At 56.5% G+C, this 26,613-nt stretch overlaps 7 protein-coding genes across 7 annotated transcripts; 4 read left to right on the plus strand and 3 right to left on the minus strand.

The window, feature by feature from the left end:
* Positions 1-4,116: 4,116 nt before the first annotated feature.
* EsH8_VI_000089 (major facilitator superfamily domain-containing protein) lies at positions 4,117-5,898 on the plus strand (the record flags this gene model as incomplete). Its single annotated transcript, XM_083271342.1, has 1 exon — positions 4,117-5,898. One exon carries the CDS (start codon positions 4,117-4,119, stop codon positions 5,896-5,898), a length of 1,782 nt encoding a protein of 593 aa, XP_083126516.1.
* A 531-nt stretch (positions 5,899-6,429) lies between these two features.
* Positions 6,430-7,512, minus strand: EsH8_VI_000090 (2-hydroxyacid dehydrogenase; the record flags this gene model as incomplete). The annotated part of the gene is made up of 1 exon (XM_083271343.1): positions 6,430-7,512. One exon carries the CDS (start codon positions 7,510-7,512, stop codon positions 6,430-6,432), a length of 1,083 nt encoding a protein of 360 aa, XP_083126517.1.
* Positions 7,513-8,380: 868 nt separating this feature from the next.
* Positions 8,381-11,048, minus strand: EsH8_VI_000091 (uncharacterized protein; the record flags this gene model as incomplete). The annotated part of the gene is made up of 3 exons (XM_083271344.1): positions 8,381-8,561; positions 8,619-10,696; positions 10,749-11,048. 3 exons carry the CDS (start codon positions 11,046-11,048, stop codon positions 8,381-8,383), a joined length of 2,559 nt encoding a protein of 852 aa, XP_083126518.1.
* A 2,468-nt stretch (positions 11,049-13,516) lies between these two features.
* EsH8_VI_000092 (uncharacterized protein) lies at positions 13,517-15,517 on the plus strand (the record flags this gene model as incomplete). The annotated part of the gene is made up of 7 exons (XM_083271345.1): positions 13,517-13,624; positions 13,702-13,731; positions 13,790-13,883; positions 13,948-14,152; positions 14,230-14,285; positions 14,339-15,136; positions 15,189-15,517. 7 exons carry the CDS (start codon positions 13,517-13,519, stop codon positions 15,515-15,517), a joined length of 1,620 nt encoding a protein of 539 aa, XP_083126519.1.
* Positions 15,518-17,619: 2,102 nt separating this feature from the next.
* EsH8_VI_000093 (general substrate transporter) lies at positions 17,620-19,575 on the minus strand (the record flags this gene model as incomplete). The annotated part of the gene is made up of 5 exons (XM_083271346.1): positions 17,620-17,888; positions 17,963-18,053; positions 18,120-18,942; positions 19,015-19,390; positions 19,455-19,575. The coding sequence occupies 5 exons, from the start codon at positions 19,573-19,575 to the stop codon at positions 17,620-17,622; spliced, it is 1,680 nt and encodes a 559-aa protein (XP_083126520.1).
* A 2,315-nt stretch (positions 19,576-21,890) lies between these two features.
* On the plus strand, positions 21,891-23,984 carry EsH8_VI_000094 (uncharacterized protein; the record flags this gene model as incomplete). Its single annotated transcript, XM_083271347.1, has 5 exons — positions 21,891-21,966; positions 22,101-22,519; positions 22,620-23,319; positions 23,535-23,641; positions 23,745-23,984. 5 exons carry the CDS (start codon positions 21,891-21,893, stop codon positions 23,982-23,984), a joined length of 1,542 nt encoding a protein of 513 aa, XP_083126521.1.
* Positions 23,985-25,363: 1,379 nt separating this feature from the next.
* Positions 25,364-26,613, plus strand: EsH8_VI_000095 (uncharacterized protein; the record flags this gene model as incomplete). Its single annotated transcript, XM_083271348.1, has 2 exons — positions 25,364-25,690; positions 25,870-26,613. 2 exons carry the CDS (start codon positions 25,364-25,366, stop codon positions 26,611-26,613), a joined length of 1,071 nt encoding a protein of 356 aa, XP_083126522.1.

A 26,613-nucleotide genomic window follows, 5' to 3' on the forward strand; every position in this document is an offset into this window, starting at 1 on the left:
GGGACCAGGTCTCGGCGACGCGGGGAGTAGTGGTAGCTGGATTGTGTGGGACATGTTACCTGACAACGCTGTGGAAATACAACTAAGCGGGTCGGTTAGCTCAGTTGGTTAGAGCGTGGTACTAATATGTCATCAGACATGTTGAGTAATGCCAAGGCCGGGAGTTCAAGCCTCCCACTGATCACATCTTTTTTCCAAGTTGTTAATTGTGGACAATGGTGGGAATGTGTTACAGGTAAAAGGGTGTCTCTTTTTTTTCTTCCTTTTGTCCCTCTCCTCCCTACGCGACCGAGGTAATAACAGTACTTACTAATAGCGAATGGTACAAGGTCAAATTGTCCTTTTATTCTCACAATAGAATCTTAACCTTTAGTTTAGAAATGCGTGTGCACCTTATAGATGCACGACGTTGTGCTGGCTGTTTTCTTCTCTCGCGAATGGCATTTCGTGGAGGAGCTACGCCGGGCTGGGCCAACTCCGCCCCGGCATCGCAGCCTCTACATAGCGGGGACCCACGGCGCCGTAGCAGCCCGGCATTTGCCGGGATCCCATCCGCGGTTGCTCTCTACAGCAATTTCGCTTCACTCACTGCTGCAACATGTTGGGAATGAGAACCTATGAGTTTTCTAAGACGCTCTAGAAGGAAGTTGGACATAAGTCACATGTTAGGCGGCCATCCAAGACCATCCTTTAACCAGAGTGTCCAGATTGGTCGTCGCTCATGGTCCCGAAGAGCCTCTCACTATGTTCCAGAGCTGACGCAGTGACCACAGAACCCTTCGCCCTCCTTTTTGTTCTTGTTCTCGACATCTGGATCGATCTCGTACGAGTGCTGAAATTGCGCAGTCCCAAGTGACTTTACTCCAAGATAGCCCACCATCGACTGATTGATTACCTTGTCAAGAAAAGGGCACCAGCTTCATTAATTCGTCGTCATGGTCATCGGCAACAACGGAGAGCGAGCGGAACAATTGTGCACCTCCAGTCGTGGGTGCATCCTGCACATTGCGGCGCGCGCGAACAAGGTCGGAAGGGCGGAGTGGTCGGGGAATCGAGACGAAGAGCATCGCTTGGCTGCAGGTGAGATCAACGGCTTGTTGAGCGAATTGCCGCACGAGCTGGGCGCCATCGGTATCTGGCATCGGCACTGGTCGATAGATCCTGACACATGACCAACGCCGGAGTGGTCAATTCGTCTTCCGGGGGGTGGTAAAGCCAAGAAGCTCGTCTGGGCGGCCTTGGGGGTGGGAAAAGGTTGTCTTCTTGAAGCCCCAAGAGGACGCACCTCAAGACGGGGCCAGAAACGCCGACCACGAGGGAGGCCGGGCGGGTATCGCGAGGCGCGAGCTCCGACTTTTTAAGAAGGACGGCCCACTAGCCTGCAGAGATAGTCAACGGCGCATCCAAAAGCGTCATCCCCATGCTCAAAAATCACAGACCCCGAGTGCTCACCCATGGAAGATCGATATCCGCGACAGTGGTTTGCTTCGGGCATCAATCAACGAACCCAAAACCAAGCCAAACCACGTAACGCTCCCCAACACGCAGGCTGCAAGCATCCCACGCCATCCACTCACGACCATACGCAACCCGTTGACCCGTCACTATTCCCACTTCAGTGGTTTCTCTCGCAATCTCAATTCCCACTCCCACCATCTCGGCTCATCTCGCAGGGTGCGTCGGAGTCCCCCCCCCCGGTCAATCGTAAGATGCTCTGTCATCGCGCCCCTGGCAGATGCAGTCATTCCTCGCCCACCTGCTGTTTGGTTTCGACTCTCTCAGGCTACTGCCTCAAGCGACATCGGGACAGATGTAGACTTGTCCAAACCACCAAAATGCTTCCCCCTGAGCCCCTTAAAGGCCCTCTTGTTGACCTCGTCGCCGAAATGTGAACAGAGGGAACGTGAGGTGGAATTACGAGCGGAAGCCAGATGGTGTTACGCCCAAACACCGAGCTCATCGCTCGCTGATAACACGGCGCTGGTGCTGCCCCACTCCTCCCGCCGGGAATAAGCACACTCTGTAAGCGCAATCAAAAACGTATGCACCATCCCTGCCATCCACGAAAACCTTTTTGCTCCGACTCCACTTGCCGTGCGTCGACAACACGGCGAAATCCACCGTTGGCGTTCAACCCGGCGACTTCAGAGGGAGCTTAGCATGTGAATTACTAAGGAAGGGAGATCTAAAAATGAACTCGTGTTGCTGGCGGATATGACGTTTCTTTCGTAGAGGCAAGTTCGAACTGAATCCCACGAGATCAGGAGCGGTGAGTGCGGCCGTGGCGGGAAAAATACCAGCAAAAATCAATCTTGTGCGGCCGCCGGGTGAACCCTCTCCGACCGGGCCCCACTATGGAACCCCTCCTCGCCGGCAATTATGGACCCCTTGGGCCCCGGACGAAAGGGCCTCGGCCCTTCACCACTTGCAAATGGCAACCGACGCAAACAGCAACATCCCAGAACTCTTCATCGTCACCCACCCCCTATCAACCCCCAAATCACAGAACAGAAATAAACTTTTTTTGGTTATCGGACCAAAGACTGGGTCTGGGTCTGGGTCGGGGGCATGCTGCAAAGATGACACAAAGAAAAATAAAACTGGGATTCGCTCCTGGTGATCAGTTGAATAATTGGGGAACCGTTTGGTAATTTTTCTTTTCTTTTCCTGTCGAGAGCGAAGGCCCCTTTGAGGAAAGAATGACGACACCCCGAAGACATACCGAGATTTCTCCCCCCTGTCTTCAGCCCTGAGGGCCCCCAAAACACCCGGGCCCCCCGTCGAACCAAGAGTCCAAGACACACTAGAGCCGCGCAAACACCATTCCCTCTTATTCCCAGACCCGTCCTGACTCCTGGGATAACCCACCCATCACCGGACAGAGCCGCAAGCCCACGAGAACAAGCGAAGAGGGAAGAAAAAAACGCGCCAAGCCGGTCGCCTAACGGGACAGGTCGGGCCTGGCGACCAATGGCGCTCCCAGCACAAGCTCTTGTCAAGATCCATGTGCGCATTGCATCGGCCGTCGGTTGGCCGGGGAAACGACGCGATTGGACTGGAACCCGCTACGCCATCACGAATTGAAGCTTTTTCAGAACAGGGCCAAGAAGGAAGCTCGCCCCTACCCAACTCGGGGATAGCTTTGGCCTGGCGCACGCAGGCAGGTAGCATTTGAGTCAGTCAGAAGGGGGAAGGGGGAAAAACAAATAGCAAAAGTCGGCGTTCGTGCCAAACGTGCCCCGACATTTTGTCTCTCTCCGCCTCCATCCGCACCCTCTCCCTGTCTTCTGCTGACCGCAAGCTGTAAACACTACGTTGCAGCACCGTAAAACGGGCAACGGAAGCGCAGTTTATCGCGACCTCTCGTCATTTCTTCTGTCTGGCGCCTCTGACGAGCACACATGTGACGGGGGGTAAAACCCCGAAACCCAAGCCATCGCTGGCGCCTCCGTTCTCGCACCGTCTAAATCTTTTGGCCAGACTGGCTGGGACTTGGATCCAAGGATGGTTGATATCAGTGGGGAACCAGCAGCAACACAAAACAAAACAACCTTGACGAGAGCAGTGTACGTATCAATACCACGCGAACGACTCGTGGGCCGTGAATCACCAGGAGGCGTCCAGACCCAGATTCTTCTTTTCCGGGTACGGAGGTACATCAGCAGCAGGGGGGACCAAAACCGCAGGGCAAGCCAACCAGATTGGACCATTGGACGGGAAAAGCGGAGACCCGTCCAACATGTGGGTACCCCGAATGCCGCGCCGATTTCCCACACACAGGCCGAATTGCGACCGGATCCCAGGCCCTGCTGCTGCTGCTGCTCCTTGCTCGTGTTTACCAGGTGTGACTCGATCCTCGTCCAAGATGGGGGGGAACTATAAAGCCAAGGGGATGCCCACCCCATATCCGGACATGAAGAGTATCCTGCTTCTTGAGATTTATCTAACAAACAGCCTCGGGCATCATCCCCTAGTCCTTCACTCTTCGCAGTCTTCGTGATTCTTCACACCTCCCTGAGGGATTCTCACCATTTATTCCCTCTCGGTTCATCACACCCAACCCCCAGAAAAAACAACAAGGCACGCTAAGCCAGCGCCGCACATCAAACCGCCAAGATGGAGAAGCCATCACGAACATCCTCCCACACCCTCCCCCCAGACTCGTCGTCCGACTCGGATGACGCCGCGGCGCACCAGTACGCCTCCGTCACCGCGGGCCACAACCGCACGCCCTCCCAGACAAACCGCCGCTCCTCCGTCGCCTCAAATGTGCTCCACCCCGTCGTCACCAAGGAGACGATCGACCGGAACCTGGACGTGAACCTGCCCTACCGGACGCTCTCGGCCAACGCCAACCTCGACGAGTACCGCGTTGAGACGACCGCGGGCCAGATCCCCGGCGCGGGGCCCGCCGGCGACTACAAGCTCGTCACCTTCCTCCCCAACGACAAGCAGAACCCCAAGAACTGGTCCAAGGCCTACAAGTGGTACTGCACAATGGTGGTGGCGCTGACGTGCTTCGTCGTCGCCTTCTGCTCCTCCGTCATCACGGCCGACATCGCCGGCGTCGCAGAGGAGTTCCACGTCTCCGAGGAGGCCGCCCTCGTCTCCATCTCCGTCTTCGTCATCGGCTTCGGCATCGGCCCCATGGCCTTCGCCCCCCTCTCCGAGATCTACGGCCGCCAGGTCATCTACGCCTCGACCCTCCTCGTCGCCGTCATCTTCATCATCCCCTGCGCCGTGGCCAAGAACCTGGGCACCCTCATCGTGTGCCGCGCCATCGACGGCATCGCCTTCTCGGCGCCCATGACCCTCGTCGGCGGCACCCTCGCCGACCTCTGGCGCAACGAGGAGCGCGGCGTCCCCATGGCCGCCTTCTCCGCCGCCCCCTTCATCGGCCCCGCCATCGGCCCCCTCGTCGGCGGCTTCCTCTCCGACGCCGCCGGCTGGCGCTGGCTGTACTGGATCCAGCTCATCCTCGCCTTCGTCGTCTGGGTCCTCATCAGCTTCACCGTGCCCGAGACGTACGCGCCCACCATCCTCGCCCGCCGCGCCGCCAAGATGCGCAAGGAGACGGGCGACGCCTCCCACGTGACGGAGCAGGACATCGACATGCGCCCCTTCAGCGAGCGCCTGGGCATCTTCCTCATCCGCCCCTTCCAGCTCCTCTTCCGCGAGCTCATCGTCTTCCTCATCTCCATCTACATGTCGGTCCTCTACGGCCTGCTGTACATGTTCTTCGTCGCCTTCCCCATCATCTACCAGAAGCGCAAGGGCTACTCGGCCTCCACCACCGGCCTCATGTTCATCCCCCTCGCCGTCGGCGTCCTCCTCTCCGCCGCCTGCTCCCCCTGGGTCAACAAGCACTACCTCAAGCTGGTCGCCAAGCACAACGGCAGCCCGCCCGCCGAGGCCCGCCTCGTCCCCATGATGCTCAGCTGCTGGTTCATCCCCGCCGGCCTCTTCATCTTCGCCTGGACCTCGTACGCCGACCTGCACTGGGCCGGCCCCGCCCTCGGCGGCTTCCCCGTCGGCTTCGGCTTCATCTTCCTCTACAACTCGGCCAACAACTACCTCGTCGACTCGTACCAGCACCAGGCCGCCTCCGCCCTCGCCGCCAAGACCTGCATCCGCTCCTTCTGGGGCGCCGCCGTCGTCCTCTTCACCGAGCAGATGTACGACCGCCTCGGCGACCAGTGGGCCTCGTCCCTGCTCGCCTTCCTCGGCCTCGCCTGCTGCGCCATCCCCTTCCTGTTCTGGGTCTACGGCGCCAGGATCCGCCAGAGGAGCAAGTACGCCTACTCGGGTGACGAGGACGAGGCGTCCGGCTCCGACGTCGAGAAGGCCAAGCCGCAGAACAACGCGCTGGCGCCCACTCGTACCTTTGAGGCTGCGTGAGCGACTCGTCGTTTCGACACACACCCACACACACACACACACACACACACACACACACACACACACACACATACTTAATGCGATTGGCTGTTCTGTGGCAGCCCCAAAGTTGCATCTGAGCATCTAGTTCTGGCTTCTATAGTCCATAAAAAATTCCCTTTTTGTTTTGATCTTTGGGCGTACGGGATTGGTTGGCGTTCGGAGGTGGACTCCATGAACTAGCCTGCAAATGAGATCATAGATGCATATAGACCCCAAGAACGGCCGGTGCCGTGAATAATCTTAAATGAAACATAAATCATACCCCAGAAGTCCTGTTGCCATTGCTGGCTTTTGAGTGATGGCTTACGTGTCTAATGAACTGCGATGTGAGCTTCACCGAAAAAGTGGGGTCTTGAGGGAATCATTTATTCGTAAGTCGTGATCCATAATTATCTATTCATCCCAGGCAGAGTCGAAGCTTAGGGTATCCGGCAATCTATAGGTGTACCGTTTGTTCCCACCAAAACCGACCCGAATGCCAGGACCACCTTAGACGATACGCACCGGGAGCGACTCCCTGCGAGCCATGGTGAACTCCTCCTTGACCAGAGAGTTCTGGCACTTGCGTCCAAGCATAAAGTCCTCGAGATTGCGGAACGTGCACTCCGAAATCTCTTGCAGAGCCTCTTCCGTGAAGAAACCCTGGTGACCGCAGATCAGGACGTTGGGGAAGGTCATCAGTCGAGTAAGCAAGTCGTCGTCGATGATGTGGCCCGAGTGGTCGTTGTAGAAGAGGGCCCCCTCGCCTTCGTAGACATCAAGCGCCAGCCCGCCAAGATGCTTGGTCTTTAGGGCATGAATGACGGCCTTTGTGTCAATCAGACCGCCGCGGGAGGTGTTGACCAGCATGGAGCCCGGCTTCATCTGCTTGAGCGTCTTTTCGTTGATGATGTGCTTCGTCTTGTCCATCAGAGGGCAGTGCAGGCTGATGAAGTCGCACTTGGGGAGAAGCTCCTCGAGGGGCAGGTATTCGCCAAGCTCCTTAAAGGCATCCGACTCGAAAGGGTCAAAGGCGTAGAGAGTGCAGCCGAAGCCCTTCATGATGCGGGCCATGGAGACGCCGATTCTTCCCGTCCCAATGATGCCCACCGTCTTGCCGAAAACAGTCTTGCCCAAAAGCCCATCGAGGTTAAAGTTGCCCTCGCGGGTTCGGTTGTAAGCTCGGTGGGTGCGTCGATTCAGCGACTGCAGCAGCGCGACGGCGAACTCGGCAACGGCTTCGGGGGAGTACGAGGGGACGTTTGCGACGAAGATGCCCAGCTTTTCAGCCGTCTTTAGATCGACGTTATTGAAGCCCGCGCAGCGCAGGAGGATGGCCTTGACGCCAGTTTTGTGCAGCTCCTCGACGACGTCGGCGGTGAGGGAGTCGTTTACAAAAACGCAGACGGCGTCGACGTCCTTGACGAGCGAGACGGTCTCGGAGGAGAGCGAGAAGTCGTGGTAGAGGATTTCGAAGTCGGAGTCGCCGGCAAGCTTTGCGTTGTGCTTCGTGAACTCTTCCTTCTTTGCCTCGTGTGCGGCACTCAAAAACTTTTTGTCGTACGCCTTGGCGCTGAAGACGGCGAGCTTCATGGTGGCGGCTTGGGACGCGGTGTTGATGCAGCCGAGGCGAAAAAGACAGCGGGCAGAAGGTTGATAGGTGTCGATAATCGAAATGAAGAGGCTCTGGATAAGATACTGTTGAGAGTTGGAATAATCACGTCTATGGAGCCTGAGGTGTGCGGACTGCAATGATGAAGGATGCAAGTCTTGAACGAACGAAGATGAGGTCGAGGGATTTAATTCTTGACAGCAGCAGGCGGAAGCGAAGCCAAGACTCAGCTCTCCCCCTCCTTTGCTGCCCGCCGCATTGTGGCTTCTTTCCGCGATGCCAATGCCAATACCAGTGCCAGGACAAGCAACAGTGCCAGCGACTGGGGGATGCCAGAACCCGGCGGTTTGGAGCTTGACTCTGCTGAATGACGTGGATGGCCCAGCTGCGGCTTCCGCAGTATCAAGCTTGACTTGGTGTAATGGCCTGACCCAAGAGCTACCCCGCCATGCATTGCCTTCTGGAGCTTGGGGCAGCCCGCTAACCGGAAGGGGCAGTGGTCTGGGCCTTGGGGGGGGGGGGGGCTGTCAACCAAACAGGCCTTGGACTTTCAGGGGAACCCCCCAGTAAATGCCTTCATCATATCTGACGACAGGAAAACGCTGCACAAACTGCCAGATGCCGTCTTGTCGACATCTGATCCCCAGCTTTCAACCATCACGCATGATTTTTATGGAATCTCATTATCATAGTAAGCACCGAAACTACTCAAAAACACCCAACTGGTATGGTATAGAGCTATTATTCCCCCCACTAACCGTTGCTCCCGCTAATGCCATGTTCCCGTATGCACATGAGGGTGATATCTACAAATTACCGCCACCCGTGCCAAACGTATTGATTGGCACACTAACGATTGTTGCTTTCAGCCTGCTGCCGCCAGATGTGCGTGTCGCCAAGGCTCATCGAACTATCGGACGCAGCCGAATTGGTATGCGTAGCGGCATTGGGCGTCTCCGTGTCAGCATCGCTGTCGTCTGAATTGTCCGAGACCGGAGGGGGATCCTGGTAGATCCACGGCTCTTCAAGGCTGCCTCAAGTTAGAATTTGACGAGAGGAGTCCCAGGACACAAGAAAACAAACTTACCGGCAAGTCAGGCTGGGATTCCCAAACTTCAGTCCCTTCTCCTTATCCTCATCAATGGTGCTACCACGTCTCAATAAGCCCTGCGAAGGTCTCGGCCCGTCAAAGTCTTCGTCAAGCACGGCATTTTCGTCCGTTTCGGTCCCAACCCTGATGCTTCGCAGTGATATGTATCTTGTTAGAGGTTCAAACCGACGCGAGAAATAAAAGCTGTACCAGGTTGTGAGCGCAATGAGCGGCAAAACCAAAACCGATTGTATGAAGCCCTGTCTCAGCGCCATGATACTCGACAACACAACCTGCGACACGAACAGGCTGAGTATGATGCGGTAGCTGATTATTCTCCATGCGCCGCCGGTGGCATGCTGAGGCTGATCCATGGCGTACAGAAGCTGATACTTGTAGGTGAAGTATCCGAGTATGAAGTAGATGAGCCCCACTGTCAGAATTATGTAGCCAAAGTTCAAGACACTATACACGAGACAGAGCATGAAGACCAGCAGAGCAGTCGGGAGATAAAAGCCGTAGCTGAAGACGCTCGGCTGCATGATCTCGGCAAAGTCCCTGGGTGTCTTTGCTCCCATGCGATAAATCGGATAGAGGGCGACACTGCCGACCTGAAGAAGTCTGAAGGGAAACAAACCGAGACCTTGAAGCATGATAAAGTTTGCATAGAAGATGCCCAGATTCTGTATTTGTGTCGCGACCAGGCTTGTTAATGTGGCAGGGCTCTGCCATACATCCTGAACTTGCTTCAACAGAGTAGTAATGCGGAATGTCGCGTTTGACGTAGCAACGACGAAGAAGATGTTGAAAAAGGTGAAGAAGAAATTTTTCGAGATGATGGAGAGTTCCACGTCGCCTTTGGAGATCATGCCTTGTTGGTATGAGAGGTACTCGTAGAGGTATGGCACGATTGCGTTCAGTAACGAAACGAGGAGTGTTGGCAGACCGGTTTCAACCAAAGCGGTAAGGGTCGGCCACTGCTTCAAGAAATCAACTGCAGAAGGGAACCAAACCCTGAAGTTGCAGATGCTTAGGAGACTTGCGATGAACGCGACGAGTGCCAACCAAACGACCGAAAGAATGGCGACAAAAATAGTCACCATCCAGGACCGGAGTCGGCGAACCCCTCGAGGTGTGTATGTATTGGTCCATACAACATCCGAAGGGGACGGCGCTGGCGTAGTCAGGAGCTGGCCTGGTCGAGGGTCGATGCGGGCTTGGATTGCCATCTGGCAAGCAGCAATGGAGTCCATTGTCACAAAAGCCAGATCGGTCGTGGAGTAATCCTTGTCCCTGGCCTCGTAAATCGTTTCATCGAGACGACGTAGCTTCTCCTCGTAGTAATCGATGGCGTCTGTCTTGCGACTTTGGAGCTTGAGAAAGCCGTACCAAAGCCTTACCCTGGGGCGTGCTCTCTCGACGAATTCGGGATTGATGTTGTCGTGACGCAACAGCCGACCATTCTCTCCCGCCTCCTCGTCAGCTTCATCTTCTCGAGGTTCCAAGACGGAGGGCTCGGCATGTGGATCCCGTAGGCGCTGAACCGACTTGGGGAGAGCGGCCTGTTTCCCAAGGTACACGCTCCAAGTCTCCTCCAATTTGGCCAATACCTGCGCTCGTTTCTCAACCAAGGCATCAATCTCCGTCCAGTCGCGGCAAAGGTTGACATTGTCCACTTGGCCGATCTCAAGCTTTTCAATGAGCTTCTTGATTTTTTCTTCGGACCGTAGACCTCTAGGGATGCCCGTTAAGCGAAAAGTCCTATCCGTTATTGTTGATTGCGTTCCCAGGTACTCCTGACGAACATGAATGACTCTGAAAGTCTCCTTGTTCAAAATGTAAAGAACGAGGCCAGAGAAGAAGTAGACGAAGATCAGGTATGCCCAGAGGTATTCAGAAGGACATTTCTGGTTCGTCTTGTCATCGGAATGGGTGGCAGTTCCTGTAGAGTTGTGCTTATTCCCAGGAAGACAGTCTTTAGGTACGAATCGGTTGTTTATGGGTAACAGGACAACGTATGCGAAGAAGGCCATGATGGCAAGGGTTCGGATGGCCATCTTGAAAAAGGCAAGAAACTAACAAAGTTAGAATGACACAACCGGAGCCAAACAACGCCTTGATACTCACAACAAAAGCATCAAGCCCGGCGGAGGCGAGGACCTGCTCCTCTGTAACACGGTACAGTCCTGGTACCCATCCGAAAAAAGTGTTGGGCAAGGCAGGCAAGCCAATATTGGGATCAAGCCGGCGCTTGCGAGCGGCGTACAAGGTTGGCCATCGCGGGCGCAGGATGCAGAATGCGACAAAGGCCGACAGACCGAGAATCAGCGACAAGCCGAGCTGGACAGAAATGTCACGATTGGTGTTGGGCGCTATTGCTTTTCGGCCGTCGCATTGTTCGTTATTGTCTGAAATTAGGACGTCCATGTCGCGCGCAGCATGTCTTCGGCAGTGGAGTGCAAACTTGGGTCGTGGTAAAGCTGTCGAGTTGGCAGCGGTCGGGTTCAATCTGGTGATGCAATGGGGCGAGTCTTGCGACGTGAAGTGGGTTGAAACCGAAAGCTGGAGCTATGTAGGAAGGTCTCCACTTTCGCCCGAACCTGTGACGTGATGCTGCGCCGGGTGACCGTCCCTTGATTATGTAACGCATGACCACCTTGCCGACAGAGCCATTGAAAGCAAGTGTGGCTGGACCATTTCAGCCACACACACCATGAACCGAGCATAGTTCTCTCTTGCATTGAAATACGCAAACCTGTTCTACGGTGTTGGCCTATTGGCTGCTTTTGCATCGTAAAAACTCTCTACTCCAACCAGATAACAACGACTTTTTTTTTTAATCACGCCTCCCTGCCGGCGGACTTGAAAGTCTGCTGGAACCGCTGTGCATGTCCCCGCACTGATGCAGCTGATCTCAACTGAAGTCCTCATGAACCTTGCACTGCGCCTTGCACATGGAAGGAGAGAAGTGAGCGCTGACTGAACAATATCGGTCTCTTCAACTTGGCCCGGTTTTAATTAGTTGCTCCCCAGTTTGCTCAAGCTAGGCCTAGATACCCACAGCCGGGGGCCGCCGTGGTGAAGACCCGCTTCCCGGTGTCTGGGGATCCCCGCATCGCTGTCGGTAAGCCCTGATCCCGGCGATGAAATGGCGCAAAGGCTTTGGTCTTCCAGCGGTATCTGTATCAATGGGTGAAATCTCGGTTTACCAGGCAATGTATTATCACCGTGGTAGGGTTTTGACATGAGGTCGATCTCACTCACCAATGGCCAAGACAGAGTCAGTCCACTGCGCTGTATGCGTGCGGCTAAGACTAGTTCTGTCACGAGGAGTCTCAGTAGTCGACGCACGTGAAAAAGACGCAGCACAGCCACGCGGCGCTCTGGCTTGCGGGGTTCAGTGCGCAGACTTTGGGGAAGGGCTGAGATGCACTAATTGTGGTATTTCAAACAAGCACACGGTGAGCTTCACCGTGAGACAGCACAGCCTCAGAGAGAGGCCGGACTTGGGATGCAATTCTAGGGTCCCGTCCAGCTCAGGACCGCTGGAAAGTACCGTTGCACAGTCAGACGGTGGAAGTTGGGATGAATGGACGGCCGCGCCTCGTCGTCTTAGAGGTTTCAATTCCCATCTTAGAAACGGGAAGTGCATCTCAAAACCCCGCGCACTGGCGTGGGATGTTTGCTGCGTGGTGTTCCCACTCTCGAGTGGCCGTTTTCCGGCGTCGCATCGCCGTACAGCACATTTAGCGTACGATTCGTTGTGGTGGTGGGTAGAGACAAAGGGCATTACCGTCAGCAGCCACTTGGCGTCTCCTGGGCGCCTTCGGCAGTCCCCCGTTTGCGGTTCAATATCTACGGTAGACTGACATGAGGCCCAAGGACCGGAGCCTGGGCGGGTGGGCTGACGCCTGTTCATGTGCATTACCAGACCCGGCTGCTGCAGAGAACAACCTTTTTCTAAAGCCCAGCGCCACGGCAACGGAATGACAGATGAAATCATGCTCTTCGGCCGAAGAAGAGCAGGCCGTAGGCAGAAAGCCCAATAAAACGTCTTTTCTGCTATTCATGAGACCGAGGCGAAACTCGTCCACAGGCCGCCCGAGTGCCAAGGTGCGGCCCGGCCAGGGATATCGGCAATCGTCTCATTGCTCCGCAGATCCCAGATGCACTGCTGAAAGAGAGTGTGGGCGTGGTGCATGTGGTGCATCCTGCTATTGGGCTGCATGGTGCTGGGCGCCGCTCTTTCCGCAATCCAGACTTGAGCAGAGTTTGTCGGGAGAAGCAATCGCTGCGAGGCGTCGTCGCCGTCTTTGTCATTGACGGGTCTGGATTGGCTGTCTGGCGTCGACCGGTGCGGTGCGGTGCGGCGCGGGTTGCGCCAGTGTTCCTACTGTCTTCGGAAACAACCAAAGCAACCTCCAAAAACACACACATCTGCGTCCGGGCGGCATTCCTAAAGACGCCCTGCCCTGCCATGCCTTGGCTGCCTTCCTGCTTGTGCTTCTGCTTCCTGCTTAATTATTGCTTCCCTGGGACGGCCCCCGCCTGCCTTCTTTAGCGCTGGTCTCCCCTCTCCTCCCGTCCCTTCCCTTGCCTTCCCTTCCCTTCGTCCACCTTTCCCCCCTCATCCTTACGGGTACCGGCGCAGTGGAATTGGCACCTGCACGGCTTTTGACGGCCCACCACCACAGATGCACTAGGCGGCTGCCCCTCCGAACTAAAAAAATATCTCTCCGGCCCCCCTCCTTGTCGACCACAAAAATTTCGGCAATTTCCATCCTGCTCCACGTTCATCGTCGAAAACCCCCCATGCCCCTCACCTTGACCAACTGCTCGCCGCCGACGACAATCTAGAGCAATTGGATACCAGGGGCATGTTGGACACAATCAGAATGGCCGACACACAATTGACCTTTGGTCGCACCGACGACTACGTCTTCATTTCTAAACCCAAGAAGGGCATCGCCTATGTCGAGGCCCGCTTCAAAGATGGTGTCGGTGTATGTGTGACCCCGCGATGCTCAATTTCTCGAGTGTCGTCCCCGACATGCCTGATCCCCGCTCACCCATTGAATAGCTTGCGCAGACCGACAAGGGTTGCCAACAGGTCAGCCTCTTCTTCTCTACTGCCCGTATCAATTCGCCAGTCCTCTAACACATTGCAGCTTCTCGCCACGCTTGAACGAGAATGGAGCCCTCCCAAGCTTAACGACGACACTGTCATCTCCCTTGAGACTGATCTTCTGAAGGAGCCCGTCTGTGAGTGCTAAATATCCCCCGGTCATTCTGGTGTGCTATGTATGGTATGCTGATATTTTGCCAGTCTACAAATACGTCCCGAGCCACATGTTCCACTCTCTCCGCGTTGTCGAATTCCAAGGCCTCGACCCGTCAACCCGTGTCGTCTCCATCCGCGATGTTGCCATCAAAGTCAACCTGTACGGCTTCACCGCCGAGTCGCCATCCGTGTCTGACGACGAATTTGAGACCATGCTTCCAAACTCGAAATTCGACGGCCTCTGGGAACTGTAAGACAGCCCGTCTCTTTACAAAGTGCATCGTTAACAACCAAACCCTCCAGCTGCTGATTCTGATCATTGCATAGCTTGGTCGTGGATCATGCTGTTAAGTCTCAGCTCTCGCAATGGCTCGGCGATTATAGTACGCGCCATCTTAGCCTCTGGGCTGGTGTGCTGTAGCTAACGTTTTGTCAGTCAAGACTTGCCTTGCCCCCCAGCCGCCATTCCCTCCAGGTCTTCTAGGCTCCATCATCCTTCTGCTCGGGCCTGTCGGGTCTGGCAAGTCGACCATGGCCAGGGCCCTTGCTCAGAAGGTTTCCATCCGTCTTTATGGAAAATACCATAAGATACTTTTGCTCGAACCAGGCTCGCGGCAGATGTTCAATTTCGACCGTCTCGCCAGGAGGGCTCTTCAGGAGCCGTCCCACTTACACGTTCTCGTTTTCGATGACGTGGAGAGCATAGCGTGGTCTCTCAAACGCAAAGGCAACGAAAATCGCCTCGCCCCGTCCGTGCGAGCAACAAATTCTACGCTCACCGGCCTCGATATTTTGGATGTGATTCCCAACGTATTGATCATTTCTACATCCAGAATGGGCAGCATGCTTGACGAGGGCTTCCTTGATCGGTGTGGTATCACAGCAACTTTGACATGGCCAAAGTGTCCTGAACGTTATGAGATCCTGAAGCGTCAGTTCCAGGCTCTCGTGGATGCGGGTACGATCAGCTGTGGTGTGCCTGTGCCCGTCTACCGTGACGCCGTTCTTCAGAGTCTTTCATCTGGAGAGGAGGCCAATCCCGGCCCACAGATTCTCATCCTGGCAAGGAGTATCAGAGACGGTACTTCTGCTCGGTTTTTGTGCAACGTTGTCGCCCGCGCGCTGATGAGCCACCTGCTCCATTTGAGCTGCGACATGACAACGGCTGTAAAGCTAGTCTCGCAGTCCATCAACCAACATAATTTGAAGGATAGAGAAGATTTTGTCAATCAACGTCAGTCATTTTCCATTTCCGCCGTGATGTACCTGCTAACACGGCGGAGTAGATCCGGAAGCTAATGCCAAAGAGCCGGTCCGCAGCAGACCTGTGGCCGATGTCATGATCAACCCCGAGAGAGACGATGGTTGCGATGCTGAGAAGCAGGATGCTCAGCTTCGAACTGCGAAAGACGAAGTCTACTCTGAGCTGGAGAACGCAAACTCTGCTACCATCATCGGGAGACAAGAAGTTCTGGGTTCCGGCGATTCAGCCGCGCGGGATGATTCTCTGGACTGCCTGTTGGAGGAGTTTGTCGATTTGGCCGAGGAATACCCTATTGCGAAGCGCCGTTGCTTCGATAGGTCTGGCCAAAGCGATGCCCCTGAGCAGGTCTAATGGCAGGCTTGTGCGGTGGCATCATGCCAACACAATCCAGCACAATTCTGCTACCATGCGACACAATTCACAAACACTTCATTGGGACAACATCTCTTCATTGACGAGATGGTATGAGGACCCGGTGGCCAACAAAGCGAACGGGCCTCCAAGGTATAAAATTTCTTTTGATGAGAGGGTTCGTCTCTCCACGGCAGCTCGACTGAAGCCCCGACTTAAGACATCGCCTGCGCTGTGTTTGCTACATAAAAGTTTTGATTTGGTTCTAGAAATATACCCCAATTATTTTACGCTATTCGCTTTTTACGCCCTATGAGCTGTGATTTCTTGCGGATATACAATTCATCAGCGTTCCACCGAGGAATCCTCTGCCTACGGGGCTTCCGGTGTCTCTTTAGGGTATGTCTGAGCTAGGGCAGACAGCCTTGTGATCGGTACCAGTGAACTCCAACGTCTTTCTTTTCGCTGCTTTCGCCGTTTGTAGAGCAACGATACAGTAGCTGCCGGTATCTTAAATTTACTGCCATGCAAGAATTGTTACCGCCAGTCTTCGCGTCTTCAAACTCCTCTGGTAGATATCCGAAGTACTTACATCAAGATTATCGATCTCGGCTATTCTTCAGGACTAGAATAGCATAGTATTCCGTGCTCTGTGGTCTCCAACAGACCTAATTTGTGCTAGGAGTCATCGTTGAAGTATCCGGGGGAGTTGCTACTACTACTGCTTGATGTTACAGGCACAATTTTGATTTCTGATTCATGTCTCGATGCAGTTTATTCACCGCCGGCAGCATCAGCTGACACATGTACCTCATATGTGGCGAGTTCTCCCTCACGGGACCAGATCGTCTTCGTCATTCCCGGTTATGCTAAATACAAAGAGTGGGTCGGATCGTATCCATTTGAAGGCGGTTATGTTATGTCAGGGAGCTGTATTCAGTTCGTCGAATAGACAGATCACGGGCACTCTGATACATCCACAAAGAGGTCCGGTACTACCCGCAACCATTCAGTACGAAAGATCTGTCGTCGATATGCCCCCCGAGATCCCTGCAAGGCGAATTACCATCCAGACACCCGCCTCGATCGGCCAAGTTCCCCTTTCTACTGGAGTACGAAAACGGCAAAGGCCAAGACATCTGGGTCGAATGTAACGTGGGGCTGCTCTCTTACCGCGTGTACCTGCGTTCTTTGTCTTATTTCCCGTACCCATACCTTATTTGCGTTGACCGGGCAAGACAAGGCGAAGGCCATCTATACCTATCCAGGAAGCCAGCCGGGGAGAGGAGCAGTCTGGGATTTCTCAACAAGTTAAGCGGGGAGGGGGGAGACGCCCGCCCCCTTGTCCTTTACGTACATTTGCCCTCCAGAGGTACCTCGGAACATTTGCGAAAAACGCGAGGCGGTACAAAAGGGAGCGAAATACGCGGCTATCCATCCATTCGCCACCCTAAAACACCCGAAATATAACGCTCGAGTGTGAAATCGGCCAGCTGTCCAGGCCGGGGTTGAGAGGGCGCGCTCTCCCGGCTGGGCTTTCGCCCTATTTTCGGTTTATTTTACAATTTAGATATAGTAAGCAGCTCTAAAGGAAAGAGATAATTATCCCCGTCCAGAAAAGAACCGAATCAGTGATTGAGATGATATCGCTGCCCTCAGCATGCAGGCTGGAACGGTGACGGTATGCACAGGTTCGGGGCAGTTCCGCGTCATATTTTAGCATAGATTGAAGGTTAGAGAAAAGAAGATACGGCGATTTGCAACATCCTGCATTAACGAGCACTTTTGAGCAATTTCATATACTATGAGAATGTCATAAGAGGGGGCCTAGGTACTCCTGGAAATCAAAGCTGCCCCCATCGCCAACCATTTGGCTGGACTATGGCCTCTCGATGGCGCGTGTTGGAGGGGGAGAACATGATAGCGACAAATCGTCTCGGCCTCACACCAACTATCCGTCCTGGTGATCCCGGGCGACAGCTTTACGGGCTTATAGCCCACACTAGTCATCGTAGGACGCTGCAGTTCTCACGCATCTCCTGGACCATTTAACGACGAAATTTCTTCAATCATATTCAACTGCTACTTGTAACTACCACTACTTAAGCCGACAGAGGCGCCGCAGAATGGGTCTGCTGGTCCACGACGTCCCGGAAGATCTGGTTCTTCTTGGCCACGTCGTCGAGCCCGCTGCGGTCGCCAAAGACCTCGTCCATCTGCTCGAGCGTCTTTCCGTTGGTCTCGGGCACGCAGAACCAGGTCCAGATGAAGGACAGGAGGCAGAAGGCGGCGAAGAAGATGTAGGCGCCGAAGCCGGTGCTCTGGACAAGGGGAGGGGTGACGAGGCCGATGATGAAGTTGTTGATCCAGTCTGTCGGGGGACGCCTGTTAGTATCTGTTGCACTGGCTGTCGGGAGCGGGGTTCGCGCTCGGGGAAAAACTTACTGGAGCAGGTGGAGATGGCCACACCCTTCGCTCTCAGGGAGGAGGGGAAGACTTCGGAGGGCATAGCCCATGGGACGGGACCCCAAGTGGCCTAGGAAGTAACAGCGTTAGCATTGGTTCTCCGATCAAGGGCGGCGCGGGGCGGAGAGAAACTTACTCCGAAAGTGAGCATGTAAAGCAGCAAGAACGTCACGCTGACCCAGCCCTGGGCGGTGTGGCTGGGCCAGTCATGCGAGTAGAGGCCGACGAGGATGGCGATGACGGTGTGCGAGATGGTCATGCCCACGCTGCCGGCAAGCAGGATCCAGCGGCGTCCGAAGCGGTCCATGGTCCACAGACTGGGGATGACACCGACGAGCTGGACGCAGTTGAGAACACCGGACATGATGAGCTGCATGTTGGAGTCGAGGCCCATGGTGGCGAAGAGGGTGGGCGAGTAGTAGATCAGGGCGTTGATACCGACGAACTGCTGGAAGAACATGAGACCGGCGCCGACGTGCGTGCGCCGCAGGCAGCCCTTCTTGAAGCAGTCGGTCCACGAGACCACCTCGAGCTTGAGGGCGCTGGAAATGTCCCCCTTGTTGACGAGGGTGGGGTGGCGCTCGGCGAGGACGGAGGTCTGGAAGCGGGACTCGGCGATGATCTCCATCCACTCGCGGCGGACGCGCGGGTCGGTGTCGGGGAGGACGCGGAGCTTGGCGAGGTTCTGGAGGGCCTCCTGCTCGCGGCCCTTGGAGGCCAGCCAGCGCGGGGAGTACGGGAGGAAGATGGCGCCGAAGCCGAGGAGCAGGCCGGGGAGGATCTGGATGAGGAAGGGCAGCTGCCACGACCAGTGGTTGGGGATGCTCTTGGTGCCGTAGGTGATCCAGAAGGAGACGACGATGCCGAAGACGATGGACAGCTGCTCAAAGACGAGGAGGGAGCCGCGGATCTCGGGGGGCGAGATCTCGGAGATGTACAGCGGGACAACCATGGAGAGCCTAGAAGACGCGCAAGTCAGCACACGTCGAAATACAAGCGGGTTGGTCCAAAGACCGCTCTGATGCACTTACATGCCAATGCCCACACCGCCGACGAAGCGGCCTCCGACGAGCATGCTGTAGTTGAGCGCGGCGGTCTGGACGGAGGAGCCAATGGTGAAGATGACGACGGCGACCATGATGGAGCGCTTTCGGGAGATCATGTCGGCGACCCAGCCCTGGTTCAGGGCTCCGATGAAGGCGCCGAGGGTGATCATGGCGGTCATCAGACCCTTCTTGAAGCCGGAGCCCGAGGCGTGGTCCGAGACTTCGGGGAAGCGCTCGAGGAACTGGTCCATGACCAGGGTGACGGAGATGACACCCTGGTCGTAACCGAAGAGGAGACCACCAATGGCGGAGAAGGCGGCGCAGAGGGCTACATAGTGGGATACAAAGATACCGCGGAAACCTGCACGGGGGGAGGTGAGTGAGTTAATGTGGGCTTGATGAGGGAGGGGGGAGACCGTGTGTACCTGAAGGTCCGTAGGGCTCGAGGGAGGCGTCGGAGAGGACAGTCTCCTGTTGCTCAGTCGAGATGCCATAGTTGGTTGACGCCTTCTCTCCATCGGAGGCGGAGGGCGTAAGTTGACCCATTGTCCAAAGCTGCTGCTGCTGCTGCTGCTGCTGGGGGAGTGACTGGTCAGCCTCAATGATTAGAATACAGAGTGCTCGTGGAGATGTTGTGATGCAAAGGGGCTTTCATGACTAAGCCGAGGGTGACATTGGAGGAAAGCAGAATGGCTGCTCTGGGGTGTAAACTCACTTTGGGACGAGCTGCACGGTTGTGGGAGTTGAGTTGCGATGAGAGTCTGGGTTGCCAGGGGGAAGGTTTCAGAGACTTGTCGAGCCCGACGAATACAACAGACGGCGAGGTATCAATGAAGAGACGATGAGGAAAGAAAAGGGAAGCCTTGCTCACACTCGAACGAGTCGCTTGGTCTGGGGGAGAGGGAAAAAAAAAATCCCAATCTCAAACAACGGCACGCAACGACGTCTTTATAGACTCTGGCGACCCCCCGGGGGTCACCCTCCTTGTCGCAGCTCCTCAGCGTCCCGTGGACGCCCGTCGAAATTCACGACATTTGGCGGGGGGTCCACAATGGAAAGCCGTCGATTACTTGTTTGCGCAGCAATAATTTACGGGGGAAAGGCGTAGACTCGCACAATGGCGGCGGCGACCAATGGCCGAGCGCTCGTTGGTCAAGGCTGAGCCGCTAAATCGCGGGGGTGCTTTACAGATGGGTTTCTGGGGAATGGGGAAGCCGTGTCAGCGTCCAACTACGGATGGGGCAAGGTACGTAGCGTACCCGTAGCGTGTAGCGTGCTAGGCGACCGAGTTTGTGTGTGTGTGTGAGTGGTACAGGGGGGCGGCTATCAGTCCGAGTGGGCGTTTGAGGAGAATGAGGGACAGGGGGGTGCCGGGGTCATGGCCGCGGCATTTGGAGAACTTGGCAGTTGAGTCGAGGCTGCCGCGAGGATATCTTCTTTGCACGACATGCATGTTCGCAGGCCCCGTTGACGACATTCAATCTTTTGGCGAGAGCGATCTCTTTTCTCCCCCTTTCTTCTCACTCTGTCTCTCTCATCCTAGAGGTGTGTCGATAATCGAGCACCCTACCCTGGGTGTTGCAGGACTGGGAGAGCGTTGATGAAGACACGCAGCCTCTGAGTGGTCCCAGGCCGGGTGTGCATCTTTCTGTCTCCTTCTATATGGACCTTAGAATTTGATAAGGAACGCTTCCTTAGGCACAGCGGTGGGGAGGGGTGGGGGGGTGTGGTGGTTGGAATATTCTCGCAATGGAATAATCGTTGAGAGTGTGAGTGAGTGAGTGAGGGTGAGGATGAACATGAACGGGCTAGGTGGGGCATCACAACCGATAGGGCCTCGAACTGCTCCGGAATCTGGCCGTGACAACTATAGTATACGCTAGATGTCAACGCCGGACTGCTCCAGAGAGCATGGGAGGCTGGATCGCCCTCACGAGTCAGGGGCATTTCCAACGTGCATAAACACCTCCGTCATAGGCCAGGGGACAGAACCCACGGCGGACGCTTGTGGTAATTCGAGCCGATGGGGCCGCTGCACTACCGGTGGGGGCAAGGTAGGGATTTTCTTCTCGTTCCACACGTCCCGGCAGTTCCCCCCGACGTGGCCATTTCCTGTTATCACCAACGAGGAAATGCTTTTATCCCCTCAACACCCGTTTGTTCACCACGGCCCGTCTCAATCTCACGAAGGCGAGCGCAAGACGAGGCGGGGTGAGATGCAAACCATGTCGACGACATGTCTGGTAAGCCCGTCCCCAACTGCCCTGCCGCTTCCCCAGGTTGCCCGGCCCCCGTCCCCCATCGACCCCAAATGCTGTCTACCCCAGATTTCGCCTAAGCAATCAAAATCGGTGGAATGGAGATGCTGACCGTTCCGGGGTTGGTGGTGGTTGTGGGATGCGGGATGACCTCCGTCCGGACCTCATCCCACTATCCCCACGCCGACACCCATCCCGCGATATCAAACAGACGTGCAAAAGGCAGCATCTGAAATGCGCGTGGGGCGCAGATGACGCTGCTCCCGCTGGTCATCCGTCCTCTCGGTCCGATACATCATGTATTCGATGCAGGGCCACTGGCAAGGACTGCATCCCGGCCCCCGCTATTCGCTTTAAGCATTCTACCGAGTAAGTTCGGCATTCCTGGGCGCGCCCTCTCGCGGGCTCCCCCTCTCGCCCCTCTGCGCCTCCGGTTCGAATTGCGACTTGCGACGTGTGTGCGTTGCAAAGACCTCGTAGAAAGCGGAACCCGCCCCTCTTCTCGTTCTCGTGGTCGCGGTCACGGCCACGGTATCACGGCGGAGAGGCGGGGAGCGAGGAATTGGCAATGCGTCTTTTGCGGGAACACGCCGATCGCTGACTATGGGGCTTCCGCCAACTGGCTGGTTTAGGACGCCGAGCGCTACGGAGCAGACCTGGGTGCCCTACCCGCGACGTTGTGAGTGCCCACTGCCGAAACCTGGCGGTCGCCCGCCGACGACGGTGGGCGGGCCAAAAACGGCGATAATTGCCCCTCTCGGACCGCCCTGGTCGACCCCGTGTGTCTGCAGAATTGCCTAACTCGGTCGACAGTGCACTTTGTCGACGAAACCCAGGAACTTGAGGCTCTCTATTGGTCCGAGTATGGGAGCCCGCCGCTCTCATCTGCGGCGAGAAGTCCAGGCCCACCGCATGTCTCGGGCCAGCAGCAGCAGCAACAGCAGCAGCTCAATGAGCCGACGGCTCCCGTCATCGATTCCATCATCCGCGTCTCCCATGAGCCGCTGGCCGCGACACTGAGCCCTCACAGCCAGCCCACCTCGACGCCGGCGGCAAGTTGGAAGGAGGTGCAAACCCCGGTGTCGACGTTGCCGTCCGTCTACAGCGCAATACCGGCCGAGTCGACTCTCGGGCTGGCCAACTACGACCATCACGGAGACGTCGTCTTTCCTTTTACTCAGCCGCACGAGGTTCGGTTGATGAAATACTACCTGGAGTATATGTGCACTTGGGTGAGTCTTCACCAAGGAGATGATGCAGACCTTGCAAATCTTACACCCCTTCATCGCGAATGCAGAGATAGTGTGCCATGTACTAATACGGGCCTCTCAGTTCGACCTCTGCGATGCAAGACGGCACTTCGCCATCGTCGTGCCCCGGCATGCCATAACCTGCCCGACGCTCCTGAACGCAATCTTCGCCCTCTCCTCCCGCCACCTCAGCCTGCACGGGCAGTATGACCCGTACGCGTCGGACCGCTACCACCAGGAGTGCCTCAAGCACCTGACGGCCATCTCCAACGACTCGTCGGCCCTCACCAACGATGACCTCCTCGCCGCCACCATCCTGCTCCGCACGCTCGAAGAGCTCGACGTGCCGCTGATCGGGACGGACCACGAGGGCCACCTGCTGGGCATCCAGCTCTTCATGAACACCCAGAACGCGTCGCCGACGCCGCCGACGCTGCTGCGGCAGGCGTCCTTCTGGGTGGGGCTCCGGCAGGAGATCACCATGGCCTTCGCGACGCAGCGCCCGATCAAGGTGAAGCTCGACCACCTCTTCATCGACCGCTCCTTCTCGCCGGCCGACGACGACTGCTGGGCGAACCGCATCGTCGTCCACTGCGCCGAGGTCGTCCAGTTCTGCTTCGGCGAGGTGGAGAACCGCAAGAGCGAGTACCAGCGCCTGCTCGAGTACGACCACAACTGGCTGCGCGCCCGCCCGCTGTCCTGGCTGCCCATCGCCTACTCCGACTCGGACCCGGCGGGGGGCCAGGTGTTCCCGCGGGTGTTCTACATTAACCACGCCGTCGGTGAGTTTTGTTCTTCTTCTATTGGAGGAAAAAAAAAGAAAAACAAAAAACAAGAAAACAAGAAAAAGAAGTCCCTTGTTAGAAATAAGCTGCAAGGTTCAGTCTGCTGTTGTTTTCGTTGTTATATCGTTGTTACAGTTGTTTTTCATTTCGTTGTTGTTGTTTTCGGTATGGCTGTTAGTATTCAAAATGGCCCAACTGACTAACACGCGCAGTTATCGGAAACGTCCATGGAGCGCTCGCTCGAGCGCTTCTGATGTGCCACGACGAGAGCATTCCAAAAATAGGGCCGAGCCGGATATCAGCACGGTATAAGTTGGACGTAAGTCGCCAGGTTTTCCAATATTCCCTCTCTGCCTCTCTCACTAGAAAGACAGTTTTAAAAAGAAATTTTTACCACAAAAAGACTAACAAATATTCGACAGCACGACATCCGCACGCAGATCCGGGAGCTGTGCGGCACGGCTCTGTCCAACAAATCAACCATCCCGGCCATGTTTACGGCCTGTATGGGCGTCACGGCGTGTGGGGACAGGTTCATCGACCACGCCGAGCAGAAGGCTCTCCTGGACATATTGGTCAAGACGGACATTGAGCACATGTGGCCGACGCAGTCGGCACAGTCTCACCTGAAGCGGGCGTGGGGTTGGGAGGACGACGCGTGAGCAAATTTTAGCCCGTTAACGAAAATATCACAATAATACTCGTATCCTAATCCCAAAGTTCTAAAATGGCCCTCTCTTCCCCCCACCTCACATGATACACTCGGGTCTGCGAAATTAGATTCATTATTGGCAGCAGTAACCACTAGTGTGGTTTTTCGGAGAATACTCCTGGCCAATAGTCGCGCCGGTAATTCTCCAAATAGGCGTGCGGAGAAGAGGAGGCGTCGTCTCTGCGGCGCAGAAGCCAACCAACTCGGTCGTCGTCGTCGTCGAACTGTGCATACCCATGCTCCCCCCGGACCCCAGATCCGGGACCCCAGAAAAGCGCCCGGGGCGAAAAGGCGGGGAGGGGGGGTGGGTTTCCAGCTGGGCGGGTAGCGGACAACGCGGAGGAGGATCAGATAGAACTGGAGATTTGGGATTGGGGTTGCATGGCCCCTGACACATGCGAGCTAAATCTAGTGTCCCAATATATTACGGATGGCTCCCCTACCAGGTTGATGCCCCCCAGAGTCCGAGGTTCTAGTCTGGACGTAGCGTGTGCGTTGTTGGGTTTGGAGCCAGCCGTCACGTTTTGCACACGACCACACTCGGAGGACCGGGGCGACTTGCTCTGCTGTCCCAAAAAAGAATCGGGGGAAATTCCCCCGACTGCGCCGCCGGCCAATCCGGGCCTCCCCTTTACGCGCTCCCCCGGCCCCCACCTGCCCCCTTTCGCGCCCTGGGGAAGGTAAGCTAGCACCGGGGGTCTTACACCGGTTGCGCCCATGTTTCGCCTCATCCATTTTGAGCCTCCCCAACTCCACGTCGTCCACGTCGTCCAAGGACGTCCAAGGAACGGGCGTGGGATTCTCTCCGCGTCCCGTCACGCGGCGGCGGGGTTTTCTGCGGGCTTGGAGGAGGGGGGATGGCGGCCACGCGCTTCCACCTACCTGTCACTGGTCAATTGGCCAGGGAGCTTGGAGCTCTGGCCGGTCATGAATATCCTCAAGCGCGTCACCGGCCTGGCGCCCCAGAAAAAAAAAGTGTACAGGTCGTGTCGGGAAATGGTTCCCGATTGCGCCCCGTGAGACAGGCCGCGGGCGTGAGAGAGATCATATATAACCTGGCCGGGCCTGCCGTCTCTAGGGTATCACTCTACCTTTTTTTGCTAAAGATCTCCCCCAGGGTACCGTATAGAGAGAGTCTCGTCGAATCTGCGTCATTGTCTCCGGTGCTTGTTTCTCATTCAAGATTTTCTTTTTTTTCCATTCCTCGTGATACCCCTCCTCCCACCACCCCGCCAAAAAGCCTACAGTCCAGGCCCCCCGCGCCATTGACGACCTCCTCCGACCGAAAACAAATTACCATACAAAGACAAATAGAATAGAATAGCAGAAATGTCGACCAACAAGCTCCTCGTAGGCGTCGCCGGCCTCGGCCGCATGGGCAAGCGCCACGCCCTCAACTTCCACGAGAACGTGCCCCGCGCGACCCTCGTCGCCGTCAGCTCCCCCGACGCCGCGGAGCGCCAGTGGGCCACCGAGAACCTCGTCCCCCACGGCGTCACCGTCTACGAGTCCTACGACGACCTGCTCAAGCACCAGGGCCTGCGGGCCGTCTGCGTGGCGTCCGCCACCTCCGTCCACGCCGAGCAGGCCAACAAGGCCATTGCCGCCGGCAAGCATGTCCTCTGCGAGAAGCCCCTGGGCACCACGGTTGAAGTTGTAAGTCGCATTTTAGCATTTTCTGTTCCCCTATCTCTCCTGCTCTGCTCCCCCACATCTGATGGTGGGGGGTGGGGGAGGGGTGAGTCCTCACACTTTCCCGCCCCAGCTGTAAGCAGCAGCAGGAGCAACAATAGCAGCAACAATAGCAGTAGCTAACATTCCCCTCCTCTCCGCAGTCACAAAGCGTCGTCGACGCAGCAGCAACACGCCCCGACCTCAAGGTCATGTGCGGCTTCTCCCGCCGCTTCGACGCCTCCTACCGCGACGCCTACGCCAAGGTGCAGGAGGGCCTCATCGGCCGCCCCTCGGTGCTGCGCAGCCAGACGTGCGACGTCCTCGACCCCTCGGGCTTCTTCGTCGCCTACGCCCAGTTCTCGGGCGGCATCTTCGTCGACTGCAGCATCCACGACATCGACCTCGCCCTCTGGTTCTTCGACGAGGAGAAGAGCAAGGTCAAGTCGGTCCACGCCGTCGGCATCACCGCCGTCGAGCCCGGCCTGCGCGAGCACAACGACCGCGACAACGCCGTCGGCACCGTCGAGTTCCACGACGGCCGCATCGCCTACCTCTACGCCTCGCGCATGATGGCCGCCGGCCAGGAGGACTCCACCGAGATCATCGGCACCAAGGGCAAGCTGACGGTCAACATCGTCCCCGCCGAGAACCACGTGCGCATCTACCAGCCCGGCGGCATCCGCCAGGAGCTGCCCCAGACCTACTGGGGCCGCTTCAAGGCCGCCTTCACCACCGAGGCCATTGAGTTCACCGAGAGCGTGCTGGACGACAAGCCCGTCCCCGTCAAGCTGGCCTCCGCCGTCGCCGCCGTCAAGATCGGCGCCGCGCTGCAGGAGTCCATGATCAAGGGCACAAAGATCTGGTTCGACGAGCAAGGGAACCGGACGGAAAAGGCCCAGTTGTAG

This window comes from Colletotrichum jinshuiense, chromosome 6, assembly GCF_051148585.1.
Source record: "Colletotrichum jinshuiense chromosome 6, complete sequence".
Taxonomy (NCBI): domain Eukaryota; kingdom Fungi; phylum Ascomycota; class Sordariomycetes; order Glomerellales; family Glomerellaceae; genus Colletotrichum; species Colletotrichum jinshuiense.